The sequence below is a fragment of the Staurois parvus genome, unplaced genomic scaffold (genome assembly GCF_062004578.1).
Source record: "Staurois parvus isolate SC_StPar_1 unplaced genomic scaffold, SC_StPar_1.0 ptg000257l, whole genome shotgun sequence".
Lineage (NCBI taxonomy): Eukaryota > Metazoa > Chordata > Amphibia > Anura > Ranidae > Staurois > Staurois parvus.
The window spans coordinates 631,022-651,371 of NW_028318053.1; the positions used below are offsets into that span (position 1 = coordinate 631,022).

The 20,350-nt window shown below is 40.8% G+C and overlaps 1 protein-coding gene across 6 annotated transcripts in view; it reads left to right on the forward strand.

The window, feature by feature from the left end:
- ICE1 (interactor of little elongation complex ELL subunit 1) overlaps window positions 1-20,350 on the forward strand; it is a 304,724-nt gene that overhangs the window by 265,510 nt on the left and 18,864 nt on the right. Inside the window, exon 20 of one of the 6 annotated variants that reach the window (XM_089681036.1) lies at window positions 7,119-7,302. The exons of the other annotated variants lie outside the window; for them this stretch is intronic. Coding sequence (XP_089537162.1) covers window positions 7,119-7,279 — 161 coding nt within the window. The 3' untranslated portion in view covers window positions 7,280-7,302. Of the gene's footprint in view, window positions 1-7,118; window positions 7,303-20,350 lie in introns of those variants that run through there. 6 annotated transcript variants of the gene reach the window in all.

Here is a 20,350-nt window from a genome sequence, read left to right on the forward strand (position 1 = left end):
ACACTCCTACCCAGATCCTTTCTACTGTGTTTTCAATCGTGACCCAATGTTTACTCTTTGAGTTATGTGTCCAGTCAAAAATTCTTGCTAGAATGACTGCCCTATGGTATCTTTTAAAGTCCGGTAATCCCAGCCCCCCTTTTTCTTTATTTCTGCTTAACACATCATATGATATCCTAGGTTTTTTATTTTTCCATATATATTTAGTTACCATTCACTTAATTGTCTTAAAATACAACTCTGGGAGATTAATGGGAATCATCTGGAATTTATACAGTATTTTCAGGAGAATTACCATTTTTATCAGGTTAATACGACCCAGCCAGGAAGGATTTCCACTACCCATTTTCCTCAATTCCTCTCTGATTTCGTTTAACATTGGGATATAATTAGCTTTGTAAAGATTTTTCTGTGAGGAAGTAAGTTTTACTCCCAGGTACTTTATTTCTCTATCTTTCCATATAAAGGGAAACTCTCTCTGTATACTTTCTTTTTCACTCTTTGGAAGATTTATATTTAATATCTCTGTTTTGCTCGGGTTGATTTTTAGATTTGACATTTCCCCATATTCTTTCAGTGTTTTCATTAGGTTAGGAAGTGTTATTCTCGGGTTTCCAACATAGAATAATAAATCATCCGCAAAAGCAGCTATCTTATGTTCTGTCTTTCTAACCTTTATTCCCCTTATATCTATATTTTTCCTAATTGTTGATAACAGGGGTTCTAATGATAGAACAAACAGCAGTGGGGAAAGTGGGCATCCCTGTCTGGTTCCATTTGACATAGAAAAGGTCTCTGATCTCTCTCCGTTTACCATTACCATCGCGGACGGTCCTTCATACAACTTTCCAATCCACTTTCTCATCCTACTACCCAGTCCCAAGATCTCCAGTGTGTCTATCATAAAACTCCAGTTAACCCTGTCGAACGCCTTCTCCGCATCAATCGAGAGCAGCACTACTGGTTTTTTTTCCAATTTACTTTTCTGTATAAGCATCAGGGACCTCAACCCATTATCTCGACCCTCTCTTCCTCTAACAAAACCCACCTGATCTCCATGTATCCAATCTGGCATCAGATCTCCTAACCTATTCGCCAATACTTTTGCATACAACTTCGTATCTACGTTTAATAATGATATCGGTCTATAACTTGAACAGTTGGTAATGTCTTTACCTTCCTTATGTATCAAAACCACCTGTGCCAGAAGGGATTCCTGTCTTATCTCCATCTCTCCCCCCAACGCCTCCATATATCTCTTTAACTTAGGTATCAGTATATCAGCATATTTTTTATAATACCTCACTGTATACCCGTCTGGACCTGGGCTTTTTCCCGTCTTAAAGCTTTTTAATGCTATTTGTAGTTCTTCTTGTGTGATATCAGATTCTAAGGAGTTTAATAACTCTGCATTTAATTTTGGTAATCCTGCCTTCCTTAAATAATCTCTTCTTTTTTCAATATTTATTACTTTATCTTTATTTATATCATCCTTGGGGGCAATATTGTATAATTTGCTATAGTAATCTTTAAATACCTTTGCAATGTCTTTGGTTGAATGGACTAACTCTCCCTTGGAGTTTTTTATTTTATCTATGTAGTTCCTATTCTTCTTTCTCCTCAAGGCTCTCATCAAGTATTTTCCTGATCTATCTCCCCATCTATATCTTTCTCCACTGATCTTATTAAAAGTTCTCATTTTTTCTTCCTCCATTACTTTCTCTAGTTCTTCCCTCTTTTTTATCACTCTTTGCTCTATCTCTTTCCTTATATTATTTTTATGTAGGCGTTCCATCTCAGCTATTTCCTTCAATAGCCCACTGATCTTCTCTCGTCTTTCCCTTTTTTTCTTTGCCCCAGTCGCAATAAGGATACCTCTTATATATACTTTATGTGCCTCCCAAACTGTAGCTAGTGATACATCCCCTGTTTCATTTTCCTCAAAGAACCTCTCTATTTCCTCTCTGATCTTCCGGTCAGTATCTGGATCCATGAGGAGTGTCTCATTCAATCTCCATGATAAGCCTCCTGATACCTTCCCTCCCCATCTTAGTTCCGATACTACAGGTGCATGGTCCGAGAAAGTTATTGCTTCTATTTTAACTTTAACCAAATCCTCAACGAGTCGATGGTCTACCATAATATAGTCCAATCTAGAGTATGTCCTATGTACACTAGAGAAAAAGGTGTAATCTCTATCTCTCATGTTAACAACTCTCCAACTATCCACCAATTGACACTCTTTCATCACCCTTTTCAATAATCCCATGGACCTGTTTTCCCCTCTCTGTACTCTGGATGTTGTATCTAATTGTGGATCCATACAAATGTTAAAGTCTCCCGCCACTATTAGATATCCCTTTCCAAAGTCCATCAATCTTCTCATAGCTTCTTTCAAAAACTTCTCTGGCTTTCTATTAGGGCAATATATGTTTACAAGCGTACATTCTATGTCCTGTAGTTTACCTTTCAAGAACAGAAACCTCCCCTCTGGGTCCGTCTTTCTATCTTCTAGTTCAAACCTAATGTTTTTTGCAAATCCTATAGCTACCCCTTTAGCTCTCTTAACTGGGGAATCTGCATAATACCATGTCGGGTGTTGTCTAGAGCTTAGCTTAATATTTTTTTTTAACTCTAGGTGTGTTTCCTGCAAAAAGACAACTGAGGCCTCTCTATGTTGTAGTTCCCTGTATAGTCTAAATCTTTTACCTGGGCAATTTAATCCATTTACATTATGGGTTACCAAGCGTATTTCCTCCATATTTTATTTGTCTTCTTCCTTTTTTTTTTTTTTTTACCCTTTCCCCTCCTCTTCCTCCTCCCAAAACCTCTCCTTTCATACAAGATGTCAGTTTTAGAAATCCCTGTCCCTCCCTAATTCTCTCCCTCCCCTCCAACCTCCCCCCCTCCATCCCCCCCCCTCCCCCCCACCCCATCCCCACCTCTCTCCCCCCCTCAATCCCCCCCTCCTCCCTCCCCTTACCCCTCCTCCCTCAGATACTCCTCCCTCCTCCCCCCCCCCCCCCCATTAGGCTTTTTATTTGCCTATGAATCATTTGTGGAAAAGGTCCCACTTTTGATTCCTACCTGGGAGTTCGGCTCTGTCCATGTGGCGCTCACCTTCCCCCCCTCCTCCCCGGTGTCCCTCTATTTATCTGCTCTCTGTTTTCTCTCCTAATTAGCTGCCATTCCTCTTTTCCCAACATATATGATTCTCCCTCCTCCTCTTCCCATTCCGGGATCTCTATTCTCTGCAGTTCAAATTTGTTACAAAATTCTTTCATATCTTCAGGGGTTCTCAATAATGCAGTGACTCCATCTCTCCAGCCGATTAAACATGCTGATCGACCCCATCTATACTGCACATTATGTCTTTTCAACAGTTCCAACAATGGTTTCAGTGATCTTTTTCTTCTCAATGTCCCAGGTGCTATATCTGCAAAAATTTGAATATTTTTTCCTCCATATTTAATATTCGATCTTCCCTTAATCTTCTTCCATATCTCATCCTTATCTCCATAATTATGAAATTGGACAATTATATCTCTTGATTTTTCTGGGCCTTTTTCTTGTTGGAATTTTCCTATCCTATAAGCTCCATCCAATTTATACGTCTCCGCACCAGGTCTATCCATTATGGAGTTCAAAATTTTGCATGTGGTCTCCTTTAAATCTTCCCCCTGTAGCAACTCTGGGACTCCTCTTATTCTAATGTTTTTTCTCCTTTCTCTATTTTCTTGGTCCTCCATCATATAAAGCAGTCTTTTTTGTTCCTTCCGGGTATCCACTATCAATTTCTCTATTTTTGGGATAATTTGAGTATGGTATTTGACTGTCTCCTCGGTTTCTTCCACCCTAATTAGCAGTTGTCCCATTTCTTTCCGCATTATCCCCGTCTCTTGCTTTATAGATTTTTCCAGGTTTTTAAACATCTCCGCCATTTCCTTTTTATTCGGTATTTGCAAGTCTTTTTCAGTTTCTCCCAGCTCTATCCCTTCAATTATTTGTTGACTATTGTTAGCTGCTCCCAGGGAGGATCTTGAGCTATTATCTAAGCTTGTTTCCAGGTCACTCCTTTCACTTATTTCCTGGGATCTTATAGGAGTCAATTTCCCCTGCGATGTATATTTTTTTATCGTTGCAGTTTGAATTTGGGAATTCTTGGGCATATTTCCTTTGCTATTTTTCCCTTTCATGTCACCTGTAAGGTTTTTTTAAAGGTTTCTTAAGGCTCTTTAGTCTATATTTAAGCTATTACTTCTTTCTCTTCTAATCTTCAGACCCTCTCTGGGAACCCCCTCCTTACTTCTCAAGGTGCTTATCAAATGGGCTATAGCAGTAGCCAAATAGTAATCATGTAGGCAGATTAACAGTTCTCACTCACCCACTTCAATGAAGCTGCTTCAGAGTTTGCCGTTCTGGGTTGTTTGATCTCCTGCGGCCATGTTCTTGGTGGGGGTTCCTAGTGGGTCCCTTTTTTGCTTTTCTCCATGTGTCGTACAGCCTCTCCTGGGGTCTGCTTGGTGGCAGGACACAGGCAACGTTTTTTTTCCCCCAGTCTCTTAGGACGCCAGCCGGCTTCCTCTTCTCCCAGCAGTCCCCCGCGGCAGCCCACGTGGTTACTCCGCTCTCCCCGTCTCCTGGCAACCCCACTCTCTCTCCGGGATCACCTCAGGCAATCCTCCAGCGGATAGTCGCCTCGGCTTCCTACTCCCCGACAAGCCACCGCACCACCGCCAGGATCCCTCACTTTTCTCGGTGAGTCTTCGGTAGCTCAGCGGTTACGGACACATTAGGGAGGTTAGGAGGGGAAGGTGATCGGAGAGCGTCTAATCTCCGCTCTCCCGCGCCTCCATGGTCAGGCTCCACCCCCTCCCACCCTTGTCCGCTCGGATATGGCATTACTTGACCGCAGCAAAGAGCCTGATACCCAGGTTCTGGAAGAAAAGAGAGGTGCCAACTGAGGAGGATTGGATGGGTAGAGTAAATCAGATTTCAGGGACAGAAAGATTGTACTATACGCATGAGGACAAGTTGGAGATATATAATAACAAATGGAAAGGCTGGGACGAATATAGAAAAAAGGTGAAATATATGAAGAGATAATATCCCTGGAAGTGGGTCTAGAATTGGGTTTAGGAACAACAGAATAATATGGACTTAATCAGAGAAGAGAAAATGTTGAGCGTGGGAGGGAGGGGATAGGGGGATAGAGGTGGGGGGGATGGTAAGAAAAGGAAGTTATTTATATATATATATATATATATATATATATATATATATATACAGTCAGGTCCATAAATATTGGGACATCGGCACAATTCTAAAATTTTTGGCTCTATACACCACCACAATGGATTTGAAATGAAACGAACAAGATGTGCTTTAACTGCAGACTGTCAGATTTAATTTGAGGGTATTTACATCCAAATCAAGTGAACGGTGTAGGAATTACAACAGTTTGCATATGTGCCTCCCACTTGTTAAGGGACCAAAAGTAATGGGACAATTGGCTTCTCAGCTGTTCCATGCCCAGGTATGTGTTATCCCCTCATTATCCCAATTACAATGAGCAGATAAAAGGTCCAGAGTTCATTTCAAGTGTGCTATTTGCATTTGGAATCTGTTGCTGTCAACTCTCAAGATGAGATCCAAAGAGCTGTCACTATCAGTGAAGCAAGCCATCATTAGGCTGAAAAAACAAAACAAACCCATCAGAGAGATAGCAAAAACATTAGGCGTGGCCAAAACAACTGTTTGGAACATTCTTAAAAAGAAGGAACGCACCGGTGAGCTCGGCAACACCAAAAGACCCGGTAGACCACAGAAAACAACTGTGGTGGATGACCAAAGAATTCTATCCCTGGTGAAGAAAACACCCTTCACAACAGTTGGCCAGATCAAGAACACTCTCCAGGAGGTAGGTGTATGTGTGTCAAAGTCAACAATCAAGAGAAGACTTCACCAGAGTGAATACAGAGGGTTCACCACAAGATGGAAACCATTGGTGAGCCTCAAAAACAGGAAGGCCAGATTAGAGTTTGCCAAACGACATCTAAAAAAGCCTTCACAGTTCTGGAACAACATCCTATGGACAGATGAGACCAAGATCAACTTGTACCAGAGTGATGGGAAGAGAAGAGTATGGAGAAAGAAAGGAACTGCTCATGATCCTAAGCATACCACCTCATCAGTGAAGCATGGTGGTGGTAGTGTCATGGCGTGGGCATGTATGGCTGCCAATGGAACTGGTTCTCTTGTATGTATTGATGTTGTGACTGCTGACAAAAGCAGCAGGATGAATTCTGAAGTGTTTCGGGCAATATCTGCTCATATTCAGCCAAATGCTTCACAACTCATTGGACGCCGCTTTACAGTGCAGATGGACAATGACCCAAAGCATACTGCAAAAGCAACCAAAGAGTTTTTTAAGGGAAAGAAGTGGAATGTTATGCAATGGCCAAGTCAATCACCTGACCTGAATCCGGTTGAGCATGCATTTCACTTACTGAAGACAAAACTGAAGGGAAAATGCCCCAAGAACAAGCAGGAACTGAAGACAGTTGCAGTAGAGGCCTGGCAGAGCATCTCCAGGGATGAAACCCAACGTCTGGTGATGTCTATGCATTCCAGACTTCAGGCTGTAATTGACTGCAAAGGATTTGCAACCAAGTATTAAAAAGTGAAAGTTTGATTTATGATTATTATTCTGTCCATTACTTTTGGTCCCTTAACAAGTGGTAGGCACATATGCAAACTGTTGTAATTCCTACACCGGTCACCTGATTTGGATATAAATACCCTCAAATTAAAGCTGACAGTCTGCAGTTAAAGCACATTTTGTTTGTTTCATTTCAAATCCATTGTGGTGGTGTATAGAGCCAAAAATGTTAGAATTGTGTCAATGTCCCAATATTCATGGACCTGACTGTATGTGTATATATATATATATATATATATATATATATATATATATATATATATATAAATGATATAAAGCAAAAATACGGTTTTGATAACTATTTTAATAGAAATGTTGAAATGTTTTGTATATGATTTGAAAAATAAATATTTATTAAAAAAAAAAAAAAAATGTAACAGAGACTTCTCTCACCTAGCAGCTCATGTGTTACTCATAACCCACTCTTTTGAATGGATGGTGCACCACCTACAGAAGGACCCTAATGTAAGTCGGCCAATGCTGACAATTAGGCACCAGATAACTTACAGACCTCTTCATGGGTATGTCAAGAACCTGCTATTGGGGTTGCATGCATAGTGCGCACACAAAGACCCTTTATTTTCCTGAATTAAATTATGCCGTTCGTTAAACTCTAGTTACACTAGTTTTAGTTAACTTTAGCATTGCTGCAGTTCTATTGATTGTCCGTTTTTGGATCGGTGATCACCTACCTAGTACAATATTTTCAAATCTGTTTATTTGCTTGTTGTATGATTTATGTATTGTTTAACTGTATTGCTTCAATACATTCATTTAGTCTGCTACCAGTTGCTTGCCCTATTTCCTGTGTAATGTTGTAGTGTGTGTCAGTGGACCAAATATCCTTAAGAGTTGTGGCAGAACAGGGAACCCATCATCACCAGTGGCTTCTGCGGGGGTAAGCACTACAGTGTCACAATAGCAGACAGGGTAACAGATGCCTGTCACACTGAAGCTGTCCACTCCATCTTATCAACCCAAGCCTTAGTGACAGTGGCTCAGTCCAGCTCTATCCCCGCTGTAAGCTCTCAGCACTATAGACAATAGTGTATGGCAGAAAGGGTGACAGCTGCAGGTCCCCATTCATGCACTCTAGCCCACACCAGCTGGCTGGGGGTAGAGCATTAAGGGTTGGTAGAGCTAGCTACACTTTTTGCCATACAATGCTAATTAACATAGGAATAGTGAAATGGGATAGGCTCCTTTCTTTTAGAACCTGGACTTCCAAAGCCATGCAGTTAAAGCCATTGACCATGAAGAAGTTCGCCAGGAGTCTGATGTGGTCCAAACACTGTATGTGCCTGGGCCATTTTGGTTCGATGAGTATCATCTGGATGCAGTCAATATTAATTCTGCAAAATAGAGGAGGAAGCAGTTTGTGTGATAAACATCAGGTTGAACCAATCCCACAGAGTCACAGGAGGATTCACTGCTATAGCTAGACAGTCCCTGGACCTTTTGTTGTTGAATCTCAAAGCCAGGAGTTCCACATTCAGCATTCCTCACTTGTGACTGAGTTCTTGAAACACCTCTGGATGAAGAGACCACTCTCTGGAGTCAACATTTTGGCGACTGAGAGAGTCCGCCTGACAGTTTTCAGTGCCTGGAATGTACGCAGCGGACAAGGTTGGAATGCAAAGTTCTGTCCAAAACATAATCTGTTCAGCCTTTGAGCCACAAGACCTTTGGTTCCTTCCTGAGGATTAATATATGCCACCACTGTGGCATTGTCCAACTGAATTCTGCTTGGATGACCCTGTAATTGAGAGGCCAAGCACAGAAGGAATAGTTGGATTGCTCTGAATTCTAATATATTATTGGAGCTTCCTTCTGCTACCAAGAATTCTGCACTAAAAGGGGTGTCCAAATTAGCCATACAGAAAACAAACCTAAAAACTAAAACAGCACAAGATATTCCCTAAAAATTAATATATAACCCTGATGAAAAAATATACTAAAAAAATAGGGAAAATTGCAAATAAAAGAGAATAAAAAGATGCGTTGGAAACTGTAATATTGCTAATACTAAAATGGTAAAAAGGTAAGAATGCCACAAAGCTAACACAGATGAAACACAAGCAGCATACCAACTTCAATTGGCAGTCCCTGATATGATCTAATAAATGACAGGAATTGGGCATACAGAACAATCATCAATCCCAGAACCTTCTAATGCAAAAGAGATGGGATAGCTGACTATTGGACTGCAGAGTCCAAACTTGGGAGCAGAGAGTCAGATGTTTCTCTTGTGGAAGGATCACTCTGACTGACTCAGCCATACATAGTAGGTGACCTTCATACTCCAAGTGATGAGTATGATCCATTGCTGATTGGTTCAGGACTCAACTAAACACCTGCAAAGTCAGACTCAGAACAGTTTGATGGGCATTGACAGAAAAGGCCTCTGTCAACTGTTCCACCAGGAGAAGGTCATGCAGATATTCCTTCATTTAGATGCCCTGTGAACAAAGCAGAGCAAGTATAGGAGCCTGGGACTGTGAATATGTTTGAATAGAAAACCCTGAAATCTTTCTTTCCAGAATAATGGCTGCACTGGCACAATTCTTCTCTCAGGGTGCTATAGTAATTGTTCTGGAAATAAATATTTCAGGATTTTTTACTCACACTCAGTTCTGTTCATATTTCATATTTGCAGGGATGTTGTCAGGCTGGTGGGGGGGGGGGGGGAGGGGGCATTGTGATTAATATGAGAAGTGGCAGAGGTAGTGTTTTAAACTTTAGCTTTTAGCCAATGGATACCACATCTGTCCCCATTCGTCCAAAATTAGTTCAGTCCATGTGGTAACAAAGGCTTACAGATGTCCCCTCATTTTTAGAAGTGAGAGTGTCTCGTAATAGGAGGAATTGCTTTGGAAGTTAAGGCTTGCAGTGGAACTGAGTGCTTCTGAGGTAGAATTTTTTAAAGTCCGAGGCTTAGCCTACTTTTGCTGAAACAAAATGGCGTTTTTTCCTGCTCCGGCATACTTGATAAAATTGTTAAGATAAGCATCACAGTAGCCCTCAAAGGGCATGCAGCATAGGTTTACTTTGTACTGATGTTCAGCAGATCATCATTTTAGCAAACGGATCCTATGCATATGTACAGACAGGTTGTCCATTATAGATACCAGGTGTATAATGTCTTCATGCCTGTCATAACAGTAGTGCAGGGCAACAAGCATAAGTTCCAATTGTTGGTGAACTGCAGGATCAGTAGGGATTGAACCAGGATCTCTACAGATATCCTTGACCATACAACTAGAGTCTGCAGATGGACAAGGCATCAATGACCAGTAGCAGGGCCTGCTAGGTAGAATAAAGCTTTGGAAAGGGCTTGTAGTCTTTCATACACAGGATCTTTAAAAACTGAAATGTGTGTACTTGACTTTGTCTTATTAAGACAAAAAAAATGTCCACATTAACTACAGTGCACTGGTAACCTTAGAATATTTGGGTGCAGGCTGCTGCAGCTCTAAGCATTGGTGTAACGCATCAGCAAGGACCAAAATTATATCCTTATGCCTTGGATTCATAGCAGCAAATTGGGACTCCTCAGATGCAATCACATCCAAAAAGGAAAGGTTGCACCTTCTCAGCTAAGTGTACAGAGATAGACTCAGATGCTTTTGTTTCTTGAGTTCTGAGTTGGGTATCATGAAAGTGATTTATCCATGTGAAGTGAAGTCTGACATGGTCGCAAAAAATTCCTGCCTAGATAACACAGAGGGGCGGGCTAGACTCAGAACCAGTTTACTGCAGCAGATCAGGCAGCAATTGGTTGCCGGAGTTATAACATATTAATACTGCTCATTAACTGGTTGCTAGAGGTTACAGCACACATTACCACTCACTGATTAGTTGGTAGAGGTTACCAACATTATTTCCACTCACTGATTGGTTGCTGTAGGTTACTGCACATCATTACCACTCACTGGTTGCTAGAGGTTACTGCAGATCATTACTGCTTACCCATTGGTTTCTGGGGCTGGTGGGAGGGGTGATGAGTGGCAGTGTTGGAGGAAGGGATCAGTGGCAGTGCTGGGGGGGGGGGGGCATTGTGATTAGTAGCAGTGTTGGGGGGGGGGGGATTGTGATTAGTGGTAGTACTTGGGGGGGTTGATGTGTTGAGTGGCAGTGCTGAGTGGCACTCTCTTGTCGACTCAGTTCACTGAATGAAAGTTCACTCCACAGGAAGCTAACAGGTGATGGACATCTGGCACTAGAGACGATGCTTCCTGGCAACATAAAGGAAAACGGCAATGGTGTATGGATGCATTAGTATCTTGCACTCTTTAATCAGTAAAAACATAGTATCCACTTACAACGAAAATAGTAGAGATCGACATGCAGAAGTGCTGGAGACCACACTCTGATACAGGCCAGGCAACACTGAGGGAGAGGTGAGGGAGAAGAACAGAAGCTGACGCCACCAGCTTAACACAAACACATAGCACTGTACTTTTCGGTATACTGGATGATCACCTCCTGGACTGCGTGGGGGAGATGTTCCTCACCAGGAACATGTTTCTGGGCTTCATGCCCTGTAAAGGGGCATGAAGCCCATAAGCATGTTGTCTGGCATATTCCTGTTCACCTTGCCCACTTGATCTGTGTATGAGGTGTCCAGATCTTGGGAGTGGGAGACTTTTCTGTCTGATGAGGTTTGTAGAACCTAAGAGCAATACTTGTCTGCCCCTCCTCCTCAGTCCCTCCATTCCTTGATAGGACACCCAATTACTTTATAAACAGAAGGTGGAGGATAAAGCAAAGAGCAAACAATTTTTCGCTCTTTGCTAATAGTTTGCAGTTAGCAAAAACACAGGGCACCCCTTGGGTGTCATAGCCAGTTCCCAAAACCAGCTATTAAATAGCTTCTATTACCACAGCTACAAGAGAAATTGCTCATGACTTTGGTTTGATCTCCGATACCTTCCTAAATTTTTATAGCGACTTATACTGTAGTAAAGGCCAATGTGGTGCCTATGTTTAAAAAGGAGTCAAAGTCTTTACCAAGTAATTATAGACCTGTAGTTTAACGTCTATAGTTGGGAAGATACTGGAGAGTTTAATAAAAGACCAAATAGATGAGTTCTTGCTGGAAAATAATATTTTAAGCAACAGACAGCATGGATTCATGAAAGACAGAAATTGTCAAACAAATCAGATTTATTTTTATGAGAAGGTGAGCAAAACCTTGGACAGAGGGGTGGCAGTGGACGTGGTATACTTTATAATTTTACAAAAGCATTTGACACAGTTCTCCACACACAGCTAATGTGTAAGGTAAAGTCTACAGGCTTGAAAAAAATCTGTATGTAAATGGATAGAAAACTGGCTGAAAGATCGTAATCAAAGAGTATTGGTTAATGATTCATACTCATGGGCAGCACAGTAGCTAAATGGTTAGCACTTCCGCCAGGCAGTACTAGGGTCGTCTGTTCAAATCCCAACCACGGCACCACCTGCCTGGAGTTTGCATGTTCTCCCTGTGCCTGCGTGGGTTTCCTCCGGGTACTCCGGTTTCCTCCCACAGTCCAAAGACATGCTGGTAGGTGAATTGGCCCCTTTCTAAATTGGCCCTAGTATATGTATGTATGAATGTGAGTTAGGTACCTTAGATTGTACGCCCCTTGAGGGTTAGGGACAGATGTGAATGTACAATATATATGTAAAGCGCTGCGTAAATTGACGGCGCTACAGTGGGGTTTGAAAGTTTGGGCACCCCAGCTAAAAATTTGTATTAATGTGCATAAAGAAGCCAAGGAAAGATGGAAAAATCTCCAAAAGGCATCAAATTACAGATTAGATATTCTTATAATATGTCAACAAAAGTTAGATTTTATTTCCATCATTTACACTTTCAAAATAACAGAAAACAAAAAAATGGCGTCTGCAAAAGTTTGGGCACCCTGCAGAATTTATAGCATGCACTTCCCCCTTTGCAAAGCTGAGACCTGCCAGTGTCATGGATTGTTCTCAGTCATCGTCTGGAAAACCAGGTGATGTCAAGCTCAAAGGTTTTAAATGCCCAGACTCATCTGACCTTGCCCCAACAATCAGCACCATGGGTTCTTCTAAGCAGTTGTCTAGAAAGCTGAAACTGAAAATAGTTGACGCTCACAAAGCTGGAGAAGCCTATAAGAAGATAGCAAAGCGTTTTCAGATGTCAATATCCTCTGTTCGGAATGTAATTAAGAAATGGCAGTCATCAGGAACAGTGGAAGTTAAAGCAAGATCTGGAAGACCAAGAAAAATATCAGACAGAACAGCTCGCAGGATTGTGAGAAAAACAATTCAAAACCCACGTTTGACTGCAAGATTCCTCCAGAAAGATCTGGCAGACACTGGAGTTGTGGTACACTATTCCACTATAAAGAGATACTTATACAAATATGGTCTTCATGGAAGAGTCATCAGAAGAAAACCTCTTCTACATCCTCACCACAAAAATCATCGTTTGAACTTTGCAAATGAACATATAGACAAGCTTGATGCATTTTGGAAACAAGTTCTGTGGACCGATGAGGTTAAAATTGAACTTTTTGGCCGGAATGAGCAAAGGTACGTTTGGAGAAGGGGCACAGAATTTCATGAAAAGAACCTCTGTCCAACTGTTAAGCATGGGATTGGATCAATCATGCTTTGGGGTTGTGTTGCAGCCAGTGGCACAGGGAACATCTCACGAGTAGAAGGAAAAATGGATTCAATAAAATTTCAGCAAATTTTGGATGGTAACTTGATGCCATCTGTGAAAAAGCTGAAGTTAAAGAGAGGATGGCTTCTACAAATGGATAATGATCCTAAACACACCTCAAAATCCGCGGGGGATTACATCAAGAGGCGTAAACAGAAGGTTTTGCCATGGCCTTCACAATCTCCTGACCTCAACATAATTGAAAATCTATGGATAGACCTTAAAAGAGCAGTGTGTGACAGACAGCCCAGAAATTTCAAAGAACTGGAAGACTTTTGTAAGGAAGAATGGGCAAAGATACCTCAAACAAGAATTGAAAGACTCTTGGCTGGCTACAAAAAGCATTTACAAGCTGTGATACTTGCCAAAGGGGGCAGTACAAGATATTCACTCTGCAGGGTGCCCAAACTTTTGCAGATGCCATTTTTTTGTTTTCTGTTATTTTGAAAGTGTAAATGATGGAAATAAAATCTAACTTTTATTGACATATTATAAGAATGTCTAATCTGTAATTTGATGCCTTTTGGAGATTTTTCCATCTTTCCTTGGCTTCTTTATGCACATTAATACACATTTTTAGCTGGGGTGCCCAAACTTTCGATCCCCACTGTATATAAGTACCTGAAATAAATAAATAAATACTCTGAATTGTCTAGGGTTGTCAGTGGTGTACCCAAAGGTTCAGTGTTGGGACCCTTATTTTTTTATATATTTATAAACCGTAAATGGTCTGGGATTAAAAATACCATTTCAGCATTTGCAGATGACACCAAGCTATGCAGTGGAATAACATCCTTAAAGGATGTCTTCAACTTACAAGCTGGCCTCAATGCGCTGTTTAATTGGGCAACTATGTGGCAAATGAGGTTTAATGTTGATAAATGTAAGATTATGCATACATCATATATACTAGGGGGAGTACAACTGGGGGAATCAATGGTGGAGAAGGATCTGGGGGTTCTGGTAGATCACAAGCTTAATAATAGCATGCAATGCCAAGCTGCGGTTTCTAAAGTGAGCAAAATCCTCTCTTGTATTAAGAGGTATAGACTCCAGAGAGAGAGAGATCATTTTACCCCGGTACAAATCATTAGTAAGACCTCATCTGGAGGTTCAGTTTTGGGCACCAATTCACAAAAAGAACATTGGGGAACTGGAGAAAGTACAGAGAAAGGCAACCAAACTGATAAGAGGCATGGAGGAGCTCAGCTATGAGGAAAGATTAGAGGAGCTGAATTTATTCTCTCCTTGAGAAGAGGAATATGATCAACATGTATAAATACATTAGTGGTTCATACAGTGAACTCGGTGTAGAGTTATTCACCCTGAGATCATCACAGAGGACAAGGGGGCACTCTCTATGTCTGGAGAAAAAGAAATTTAATCTGCAAACATGAAAAGATTTTTTCACAGTGAGAGCTGTGAAAATGTGGAATAGACTCCCTCGAAAGTTGGTTCTGGCCAGCTCAGTGGATTGCTTTAAAAAAGGCCTGGATTCTTTCTTAGATGCACAGAATATAACTGGATACTAACAGTCATAGGTAAAGTTGTACCAGGGAATATCCGATTGCCTCTCAGGGGATCAGGAAGGGATTTTTATCCCTGCAGGAGCAAATTGTATCATGCTTTGCTGGGTTTTTTTTTTTTGCCTCCCTCTGGATCAACAGTTTTTTTTTAATGGTTGAACTGGATTGACTTTTGTCTTTTTTTCAGCCAGTCTAATACCCTGAGCAACACTTGATTGATTTCTTGAGCCCCCTTCGGTGCCAGTTCGATGGCTGCGGATGGAAAACTATTAAACTCCCCTATCACTTTAGAAGACCGCAGTGGCATGTGTGGCTCCCACTAATAAAGCATCAGGCCTGGATGGCCTCCCATCTGAGATATACAAGACGTTTGGGGAAGTTTTGCTACCAGAGTTGTTGGCAATATTGAACTTGGCCTATGAACTTCATCAACTTTCTGATTCCATGAATATGGCAGGCATTATCTTGGGAAAGGACAACTTTCTTCCGGAATCCTGTCATTCGAGCTCTCTTTTAAACTTTGATGTTAAATTATTAGCTACGGTAATGGCTAATATACTTAGTAAAGTTATGCAGAAATTGGTGCACCCTGACTAATTGGGGTTTATACCCACCCGCTCAACTGCCATCAAAATACGCAGACTTTTCTTAAATCTGCAATTACCCTCAGATAATATGGGAGATAGGGCCATTCTATCATTGGATAGTGTGGAGTGGCTCTATCTTTGGAAGGTACTGAACCTCTTTAGTCTGGGGGCTAAATTTATAGGCTGGGTGAACTTATTATACTCTGCACCCCAGGCTACAATGTTGATTAAGGGTTCTCAGTCTGCCTCCGTTTCTCTGTAAAGGGGCACACGGCAGGGTTGTCCACTCTCCTCGTCGCTTTGGCGATAGATCCTCTTGCTGAGATTGTTTGTCAGTCGCCATCCATTTTTGGCTTTAGAACGGTAGACAGGGAGGACAAGCTTGCCCTATATGCTGACGACGCACTATTGTTTCTGGAAGACATGGTCTCATCACTGTCTGCTCTTATGTCCACTATAATGAGATTTGGATCCTTTTCTGAATTTGTGATAAATTTGGACATGTCTGTATTACTTCCCTTAGACTCGCAAAATATAATGTTGCCCCCCTGGAAGTTTGGGTCCATTCCGATATTAAGGATTACATATGTTACAATTTACAGCCCCTACTGGCTAAATTTAAACTGAAAATTAAATCATGGAGTGAACTCCCCCTATCGTTGTAGGTTGGTCAAATCCTATTAAAATTATTTTGTCCCCACAATTACTTTGTGTTGCATAATGCTCTAATCTGGAGTAAGAAGCCAAGAATTTGCTTACCAATTTTATTTTGCAATTATCTAAAGATAGTGGAGGCCTGTCCGTTATTTTGGCGAGACTATATTTTCTTGCAGCTCAGCTATAGCCCTTTTCCGGCTGAGATGCTACTAACATAAGAGACCCTATACAAAGCCATACTTTTGTCTAGGGCGGATATTTAATGGCTCAGCTGGAAGCAGGGAGATGATGAATGACTCCCGATATCCTACATTAGTTCTTATGCTTAAAGTATGGGAGGAAATGAAGAGGATCATGAGATAAAGTATGGGTGGAAATGAAGAGGATATCACAAAAAACAACAGCAGAGAAAAGCCACCAATAATAACACAAGTACTTGTGTCATAATACTATCTCCCTCTCACTTATTATAGAAGTGTGGATTAATAAACCGAGGATTGCGTAATAAAAAATATGGTAGTGTGACAAGAGCAACACCACCCAGAAAGGAAAGTGGTAACTTAAACATCCACGCGGAGTAATGTAAGCTAAGTAATTACAGAAAATACTTTATTTTGATCACATAGATCATAGGGGGGTTGAACAGAGGCACAGTGAACATATCAAACGAAATAAAATCATTTAAAAGCACTAAGCGTCTTCATTTCTGGGTAATTAGGGCACATAGGGAACCATATAAGGCAATAGAATTATCTCGCATAGTTCTCTTAAGTTTACATATAGTCCAGTCTTGTATTTGATTTAGCCATGTAGTCTTCAGACACATTCTTGGTATAGGCCAGGATATGTAGAGTAGCTTCCTGGTGAGTAGAGACTATAACACAAAAAGATGGCAGTCAAAAACTATAAATAACGTATATATCACACCAACTCTACCCCATAGACATGAACTGTTACTCCAATTACCTTCTCCGTAATTTCGCTGTCATACCAGCATGATGAGTGTGGAGACTTCCTGGGTAACCACCCCAAGTGAAAAAAGATCCACAATAACAAGTGATTCTAAGGATATATATAAAATATATAGATCATAAATAACAGGCAGGGTCCCTGAATAAACACAAAAAAATATATGTGTATGAGGTATATATTACCATCAATGATGATCAAGAAGACTTCACGTCGACTTGAAATAAGATCAGGTCCTTTCTGCTTGTTTAGTTGTATATATATGGATGGGAGGCCAGGTAGTCTCAGAGCAACAAAACTTCAAAGAAAAAATAGTATATATATATATATATATATATATCGCAGGCAATATATACCTGAAGCTGTATACCCACTAGGGGGTTTTCCAAAAATTACTCAAGTTGAGATAGCAGAGCGGTTCCTAAAGGGTATCACCATGTCACAGTGTGTCGCACATGTGTGACATAGGATACATATATTCCTCCACAGAGGATTTCCAAAAAATTCCCTGAAACTGCAGGGGTACTGGGCACATATAGCATTCCATAAACTTTCCTATAGGATTATAGGCCTTAACCAGCGACTACCCGCTATCTTAGCCAAATAGGCAAAAAAAATTACTTGCCACCGGTGGAAGATATGCTCTATTTTGTATTGCCGCAAGCGGACTGCTGGAAAGGTAGCCCTTAAGGTAGTTTTATCGGAGCCTCGTGCCTTCTTAACATGGATCTGGAGCAAACGCCGCTCCTTCCCTCCTCGTGGGCACCGCACCCTATGAAGACGCCGAGCGTAGTGACGTCATTACGTTGACGCGTTTCGTCCGCCAATCACCGCGGACTTCGTCAGAACTGGGAGGGGACTTCATTTCCATTGCCTTATATAGTACACTAATTGCATATAGAGAAATCTCCATGTCGCCCTCTTGTGTTGAAAAGATATCACTACATTAAAAAATCCAAAGTGAATTTAAAAACATATAATGACTACTGACATTGCTTAGAAAAGCCTTGTTTTACAATAGAAAGACATTCTGAATCAACCTATAAGATTCATAACCAAATTTGGACAACAATGGAGTGATGTTAGGAATGCTCTGAATTCTCACTGGCACCTACTAACACAAAATCCACAGATAGCGAGAATTGTAGGGGAGAGTCCACAAATGGTAGCAAAAAGGGCTCAGAACTTAAATGATATACTAGTACAGTCAGAGTTTCAGAGGACTCCACAAACTAACTGGTTGACTAGGAAGAAACGCATGAGAGGTATGTTTCCATGTGGTCATTGTCAAATCTGCCCATATGTACATAAGACTAATCTATTTTCCAATAAGGATAATTCACGGGAATTTCAGATACGTAGCTTTATCAACTGCTCCAGCAATAGAGTTACATACATGATAGAATGTCCCTGTAAGAAAATGTACATAGGAAAAACTAAAAGAAATCTTAGAACTAGGATTGGCGAACACCTGAGAGACATTAGAAATGAGAATAGGAATGTAGGGAAGGGTGAGAAAGAAAATCCCCTGGCACAACACTTTTAAAGAAGTACATGGGGGAAGAACAGAAGGCCTGAAAGTTAAAGGGATCTTCTTGCTGAATATCTCAGCTAGACGGGGTGACTTTGATAAAGTCCTCCTTCAAAAAGAAAAGTTCTGGATATATACTTTGGGTGCACTTGCCCCCTATGGATTGAATACAGAACTTAACTTTAAAGTCTTTCTGAAATAAATGATTGAAACACTATATATATATTCTTTCCTATACTACTATGATCATACGGTTACTCTCAAACTAGGAAAATACGGATTCCCTCTGTTATTATATAATATATCCCCGATATTAAGGCCCCTATGGGAATAGATGGGAAATCGAATCAGCCCTAGGCTCTATCTGGCCTCAAACCCGATCTCGGTACTATTTAAAATATTAAAAAGATAGTATTATGATGTGGTCTTCGCTTTGCCCTGCGGGTCCCCCTGTTTCCTCTTCCTTCTTTCCTTTGTCCCTGGATTTGGAACTATTTTGTCCCTTACTTTTACTCTCAATAAAGAATGTCTTTCTATTGTAAAACAAGGCTTTTCTAAGCAATGTCAGTAGTCATTATATGTTTTAAATTCACTTTGGATTTTTTAATGTAGTGATATCTTTTCAACACAAGAGGGCGACATGGAGATTTCTCTATATGCAATTAGTGTACTATATAAGACAATGGAAATGAAGTCCCCTCCCAGTTCTGACGAAGTCCGCGGTGATTGGCGGACGAAACGCGTCAACGTAATGACGTCACTACGCTCGGCGTCTTCATAGGGTGCGGTGCCCACGAGGAGGGAAGGAGCGGCGTTTGCTCCAGATCCATGTTAAGAAGGCACGAGGCTCCGATAAAACTACCTTAAGGGCTACCTTTCCAGCAGTCCGCTTGCGGCAATACAAAATAGAGCATATCTTCCACCGGTGGCAAGTAATTTTTTTTGCCTATTTGGCTAAGATAGCGGGTAGTCGCTGGTTAAGGCCTATAATCCTATAGGAAAGTTTATGGAATGCTATATGTGCCCAGTACCCCTGCAGTTTCAGGGAATTTTTTGGAAATCCTCTGTGGAGGAATATATGTATCCTATGTCACACATGTGCGACACACTGTGACATGGTGATACCCTTTAGGAACCGCTCTGCTATCTCAACTTGAGTAATTTTTGGAAAACCCCCTAGTGGGTATACAGCTTCAGGTATATATTGCCTGCGATATATATATATATATATATATATATATATATATATATATATATATATATATATATACTATTTTTTCTTTGAAGTTTTGTTGCTCTGAGACTACCTGGCCTCCCATCCATATATATACAACTAAACAAGCAGAAAGGACCTGATCTTATTTCAAGTCGACGTGAAGTCTTCTTGATCATCATTGATGGTAATATATACCTCATACACATATATTTTTTTGTGTTTATTCAGGGACCCTGCCTGTTATTTATGATCTATATATTTTATATATATCCTTAGAATCACTTGTTATTGTGGATCTTTTTTCACTTGGGGTGGTTACCCAGGAAGTCTCCACACTCATCATGCTGGTATGACAGCGAAATTACGGAGAAGGTAATTGGAGTAACAGTTCATGTCTATGGGGTAGAGTTGGTGTGATATATACGTTATTTATAGTTTTTGACTGCCAT